The sequence below is a fragment of the Mus caroli genome, unplaced genomic scaffold (assembly GCF_978045245.1).
Source record: "Mus caroli unplaced genomic scaffold, Mus_caroli_1 scaffold_8, whole genome shotgun sequence".
Classification (NCBI taxonomy): Eukaryota; Metazoa; Chordata; class Mammalia; order Rodentia; family Muridae; genus Mus; species Mus caroli.
In genome coordinates, this window is record NW_028227263.1 from 39,951,066 (window position 1) to 39,957,890 (window position 6,825).

The window sequence follows — 6,825 nt, forward strand, 5'->3', positions numbered from 1 at the left end:
CACACATGCACCCATATTAAAAGGGTAAATAAATAAATCTGGGTAAATAACCTTTATTAAAGTATAACATGATGTCAGAGAAGTTATATGTGCATAGTGGAATGAAATTTTAAGTCATGACTACAGTCATGGACCTAGCCACTATTCTAAGAACAAGATTATTATCATTTCAGAAGTCCTCTCATACTGTTATTCTTTGAAAGAGGTTTGGACTTTGATTTTTATTGTTGTTGTTGTTTTGTTTTTGTTTCTGGAGACATGGTGTCATGTTATAGTCAAGGCTAGCCTCAAACTCATCCTGAAATCAAATCTAATTAGAAACTCAGGTTCCTAACAAAAGTCAAAGTTTATCTGAGATATTCTATCATAAGATTGTGAGATCCTTTCAGGAGATGAAGTTCCCTGCTCAGTCCTGGACTTGTTCCCCCACAAAGTAAGGGCTAGGACACTTGAATCTCATTACACTGGGTTTATGTAGGAGTACTTGAGAATGTAACCTTATTTTTCATGTTGTTTTTCTCTTTTTCACATAAAATAATTGTTCACAGACCAGAGTTTACACAGTGCATAGCCATAAAACTTTCTCTTCCTTTATATTGAATCATCATTTCAGCCGTTGTTTTATAGTTTAAAATAGCTTTACATGAAAAGCAAGAAATTAATGTGGGCATTTTCTCTGTTTGGGCTTAAATCCTTGTTTGAACTTTCTGTTATAACACAGACCAACATCTTACTGATATGTTTTTTGATGAGCTGCTATGTGTTTTGAAATCTAAGAGCCCCAAATACTTCTTTTATTAATAAAACAAATTTACTTTACTTTCACACATTTAATACAGGAAAACGGAATTGAATCGGTAGATAGTTTTGAAACTGAAAGCCTAGAGTAACCAAGGGTACTTTTCTTATGTAACCACACAGTAATATTCTCATCTATACTCATTTAGATACCAGGGTTAGACACAAAAGTCTATATAGCACCTGATGTTCATACATCAAGTAGAATAAGCAAGGAAACAATATGCTTACAATATATGTGGAAATTTGATGTGGTCAAAAAAATTTGAGATTCCAGCATTTAGGAGGCCAAATTGGAGACTGGTGAGTCCATGGTCAGCACTGAGTTTCACAGTGAATTCCTTTCTAAAAAAAATGAAACAAACAAACAAAAAGCTTTTCTGGATAGAGATAAAGCAGTGTGCATTTTTACAGGAACTGGAACCTAGTGGAAAAGGGATGGAAGCTAAACAGTAAGAGGATGCATTTGCTCACTATACACTTGTTTATCCAGGACTGAAAACATTGCTTTTCTTCTGACAACAGGTAAACAGGAATAAATATCAATGGGAGGAGGAAACCAAACTTATATTGTAGAATTTATTCTACTGGGACTCTCAGAGAATCCTAAAGTACAAATCTTATTATTCTGTATTTTCCTGATCATCTATTTCCTCTCTGTATTTGGAAACCTGCTCATTATAATCCTCATCCAAATTGACTTTCAACTTCATACACCCATGTACTTTTTCCTCAAAAACTTATCCTTTGCTGACCTCTGCTTCTCTACAAGCATTGTACCCCAGATGCTGGTCCACTTCCTTTCAAAAAGGAAAACCATTTCCTTTATTGGATGTTCAATACAGATAGTTGTCTTTCTCCTAGCAGGGTGCACTGAGTGTGCTCTGCTGGCAGTTATGTCCTATGACCGGTATGTCGCTGTCTGCAAACCCTTGCACTACTCCACCATCATGACCCAGAGGGTTTGTTGCCAGTTGGCTATAGTTTCCTGGATCAGTGGGGCATTTGCATGTTCAGTGGACAGTGCATTTACACTGTGTATCCCTTATCAGGGACAGAATATAATTAATCATTACTTCTGTGAACCCCCTGCCCTCCTAAAGCTGGCTTCAGCTGACACCTATAATGCTGAAATGGTTCTGTTTTTAGTGGGGGTTATTTTTCTATTAGTTCCTGTCTCACTCATCCTGGTCTCCTATGGGAACATCATCTCCACTGTTATCCGGATGCAGTCAAGGGAGGGAAGGCTCAAGGTCTTTTCAACCTGTGGGTCCCACCTCACTGTTGTGGTCCTCTACTATGGGTCTGGAATATTTGCCTACATGAGACCCAACTCCAAGACAATGAGTGAAAAGGATAAGGTTGTCTCTGTGTTCTACTCAGTTATGACTTCCATGTTGAATCCAATCATTTACAGCCTCAGAAACAAAGATGTGAAAGGTGCTCTTGGGAAGCTGTTTGGAAGACTGAGCACAGTCAAGGGTGGTACTACAGAAATATAAAGGGTACTTGAAACCTTTCAACTACAATATAGTTCTAGCACTTTTATTCATTCTTTCCCTTGCTTTCTTCTTTTCTCACACTTCACAAAATGAGTAAATAACATTTCTTTCCTTTGCTTCTCTTGAATACTGTAAATCCACTAAAAGTTATTAAAAGTACAGAGATAATGTTAGAAATTTAATAGAAAATGTGGTCAGATATGGTAGAAGAAAACTGCTATGAATATCAAAATTACAAGCCTTATTTGAAGATCAGGGACATTTTATGAAGTTTATTGTCCTGAGAAAAAGTTTGATTACCTGGATGTATGATTTCAGCCACCCTAATGGGCTAGAAAACAAACCTAAAGAAGCATGAGGTACAAGCAAAGTCACAGAATATTCAGAAATAACACGTTGACAATGTGACAAGGAAATGAATATGCTGCAAGAAACAAAGCTTAAGGAAAATTTGAAGTGTGGTCATAAGATTATATTCTGCAAAATGTCCTGTGTGTGATATTTACTAGTTATCCCTGTAGGCATACTTAGCCTAGAGAAATGTTCCAACTGTAATATTTCCTTAGGAGCTCCATTTTGAGTGTCAATAATTGAATGAAACAATAATCTTGACAATCTGATTGTCAAAGCACCACAATTTTTCAAATAATTTGCATTTAAGACATTCTGTCAGAGCTGCCTGAACAGTGAGAGTATCTACGCATAATTTTCATCTTATTTGTTAGTTTTGAATTTGAATTTTAGACTCTTCTTGATTGTTTTATATAGAACTCAACTGCTTATATCTGTAATTTTCTCAATGCATACTTATTGAGTACATTCTATTATAGTGTCTGATAAATCTGGATTTTTGTTATTAGTATTAAAATTATTACACTTTGTAGGTTTGAGTACTTATAACTTGTTTTAGAAAAAGCTTAAACAGAGATAAAAAAGTAGGTATCTGGAACAAATAAGGTATCAAAAATTATAATCACAATTTAAAAAGAATAATGCAGAAAACAATTGTTAGGAGTGGTGACTGAAAAAGTTGAGTACTGATTAATTTTTCTGGAAGATGTCAATGAGAGTATTATGATAATAACATCATGGAGAAACTAACTGAAGAATGAGCTGATTACATGGAACAAGAAGGTAAAATATGTATCAGTCAAATGGAGACTGCATATGTAAGATGAATAAGGCATGAAAATTCCAAACAACATAGTGTGAAATAATGGAGGACTCTGAGTGGAAAGGGAAAAGGCCTTAATATTGGGTCTTAGAATGAAATCTAGTACTAGGTATTTGGCAATAAACTAGTGCTTGTCATATCCCACATCTCCTATTCCATGGTAGGGCTTGGGGCATGTTATTCAAGTAACTGAGACACTTCTTACCAACTCTTTACCAGCCTTGTGCAGAATGCTGCAAAGCATCATTTCACCCTCTGGAAGTTATAGTATCTGCTCTTTCTGCTACCATTTGGAGCTGTGTAGTAGTCTAGATCCAGAACAACACAGGAGGTAGTATAGGACTTGATGCTGACCCCAGGTGGAAGTAGAGTTGGAAGTCTATGTGGTCCTAATGTGACCCAACATTTTTGTGTTGGTGACAATGAGACTGTCCATTCTATATCTTCTTTAACTACAGGTAACACAATGCTGAGGAAATAAATTTTCACTGTCAAAGGAAACAAGAGTTCTGTACATGGTTCCCTCTGCAATGGGAACTAATGTGGGAAAGACCCATACATATACATAGACCAGCATGATAGATGAGGGCTCTGACCTTGACCTTATTACTAGGAGCTTATAGAAAAGAAGTATCCATTTATATACTCTCTCCAATTCATTCTGAATAACATATCAACTATGGATTTGGAATGATTTTGGTCTTAGGACACTTTCTAGTGTGAAACAATGGTAAACATCAACTACAGACTCAGCAAAACTGTATATAGGGTACTGCCTGTTGCCAATACTGCTTACTCTGAGAAACTGAGTAGCCTATTTAGAAATAGAGATCAGCAAACTGTTATGAAGTCTGTAATAAACATCCGATCTTTAATGAACAGACAATGTTGTACATTAGCAAACACTAGAAATTTTCAATCTTTGAAAATCAGAAAAAAATATAAGATGTTAAAACTAGAACTTGTAGCAACTAGCATGGGTGAACTTCTGGACAAACAATTCAAAGCAACTATTTTAAGAAACCTTAATGAACTTCAGCCAACAAAAACAAACAATGTAGTATCCTACCAAGGAAACTTAACAGAAATATTTAAGTAACTTTTTAAAGTCAATCAATCAGAAAACTTGGTGCTAAAATGTGTAACCAAATGCAATTAGAAACATAAATGAAAAAACAAGTCTATAGAAAGTTTTTCAAAGAGATAATAACAGAAAATTTCCCAAGCATAAAGGACACAAAAGTCTAGGCAGTGAAAAGTCAAAGAACACCATTTATAATCAACCAAACCAAGTCCACCCCAAGACAATCATATTCTCAGAAAGTTAAGGACAACAAAAAATATTTCCAAATAGAAAGAAAAACTACACAAGAATGTCATTGCTTGCCTGACTTAGAATTCTCAGCAAAGACATCACAAATGAGGAGGGATGAAAGATAAACTCAGAGTTGAAAGAAAATCTTCTAATCAAAATTAATATAACCAACAAAACTATTCCTTAGAAATTAAAGATATACAAAGATATTACCAGACAAAGAAATCTAGGGCAATTTATACTACTTGATGAATTCTTCAGACTGAAGAACTCTTTAATAGGTAAAAAGAACAGGAAAGACTGGAAAACTCAGTGGCATAAAAAATATTACAAAATAATTCTGATTATTTCATGTAAACACAGACCATATTCCATTTATATCTTTAGAATAATAATTGAAAATTAAACAATTAAAATATATGTCCCATGATATCTCAAGATAAAAATTAAAAGATATGAGACTGATCAAAAATTCAAAATGTAGAAAGCAATACAGTACAAATGTTGAGGACTTTGCTGGAAGTTTTTCTTTTCTTTCTTTTTTTTCCTTTTTTACCCTTTATCTTTATAATCATACTGTCACTACCATTTCAAAATTGTTTTCTGTAGTCAAAATATATTCGTAAGCCTCAATGTAACAACAAAGCATCCATGCATAGTAAACTCATAAATAGCAAGGAAGGAATTCAGCCCATTACTAGGGAAACTGATTAATGACAAAGGAAGACTATGAGAAACTAAAAAGAAAAGTGAAGGTGGAGATAATAATCTAAGTACAGTATTTGTGTTGCAGGGATTATTGTAGTATGTCCCTTTCTCTATATAAATTCTCAAGGCCTAAGTTTCTACTGTCTGAGATAGGCTAGGCTCCCTATCCCCTGCCTCTAATCTAATTTTTTAAGATCAAATGCCTCAATATCTTATACATCTATGTATACTTAATCCTCCCTACTATGGAGATTAATATCTCTGTGTCTACTATCTGGCTCTCTGCCTATCAGCTTAAGCTCTTTGTATCAGCTTTGAACCATGGAAGGAAATCCCAACATGACTCGGGCAAAATCTGTATATTCCTTTCTATCCTTAAAAACAGTTAAATAAAATTTATAAATCTCTATCCTTTATCTGGTGGCTGGAGGCAGGCAGCTTTATTGTCTCAATGCCTACCTTCTAACACTCAGGGAAGCATTCAGCCTGTTTGCACAGCAGGTACCCCCAGCATCTCCTAGTGGAGGCTTTCCCTGGCAAGGCTGTGTTGCTTTGTTTTAGTTTTGCTAGCTATAGCCAAGTGACTCAGCTCTGCTCACTGAGAAATCAGTTCTCCTGCCACCCACCCCCTCCCAGGCTGTATTATTCTCTGGGTATATCCCATCCGAGAATCTCCAAATAATTTTAAAAGTGGGTTCTCGTCTACTGTGTTGGGGACATCTCTTGCAGAGGTTTTGTGCTCTCAGCAAGCCCTGTGCCCACATCTGCCCAGGAGCTGTCTCAGATCCGCGAATGGAAAACACACACACAGGCACGCACACCAGTTAATTTTAAGTTGCTTTGGTTAATTCAAAGACTGGGCACTCCTAAACCCTAAACCTTCTCCTGCTACCCCAAGCCCAATTCGGGAAGGGGCCAGTGGCCACTTACCCACAAACTCACATGGCTGGTTGGCTTTAACTCCTGCCACTACTGCAACCTCTTCTTCTTCCCCCAGTCCTCTCCATTCTCTCTGTGTTCTCTCACAGTGTTCCACCTGTGTCCAGCCATTAGCCCCTGGCATCTTTACTGATAAATTTAAAACCAATTGGAGACAGGTCCTTTGTTGTCTGGACACGCAGATTCAAAACATTAGCACCAATTTCCAACATATTTGTATATGAAATTCTCAAAAATTAAGTTAAAAATTCACACCAACTACACAATAGAATATAGTGTGAAAGCATAATAGTGTATATATCATCTAAGTCAGAGAAAAACATTAAAGAATAATTGAAATAGCAATTTGTTTAAAGAAGGAATAGTGAGAGGCAATAGGATGAATCATC

General features: G+C 35.9%; 1 protein-coding gene across 1 annotated transcript; it reads left to right on the forward strand.

Annotated features, from left to right (window-relative positions):
- The first annotated feature begins 1,325 nt into the window (after positions 1-1,325).
- LOC110299075 (olfactory receptor 2D3-like) lies at positions 1,326-2,300 on the forward strand. The gene has a single exon (XM_021168674.2). It carries the CDS (start codon positions 1,344-1,346, stop codon positions 2,298-2,300), a length of 957 nt encoding a protein of 318 aa, XP_021024333.2. The 5' UTR covers positions 1,326-1,343.
- Positions 2,301-6,825: the final 4,525 nt, after the last annotated feature.

What these genes read in the sequence shown, in the direction of transcription:
- LOC110299075 (XM_021168674.2), top strand. Translation starts at nt 1,344, where the DNA reads ATGGGAGGAGGAAACCAAACTTATATTGTAGAATTTATTCTACTGGGA.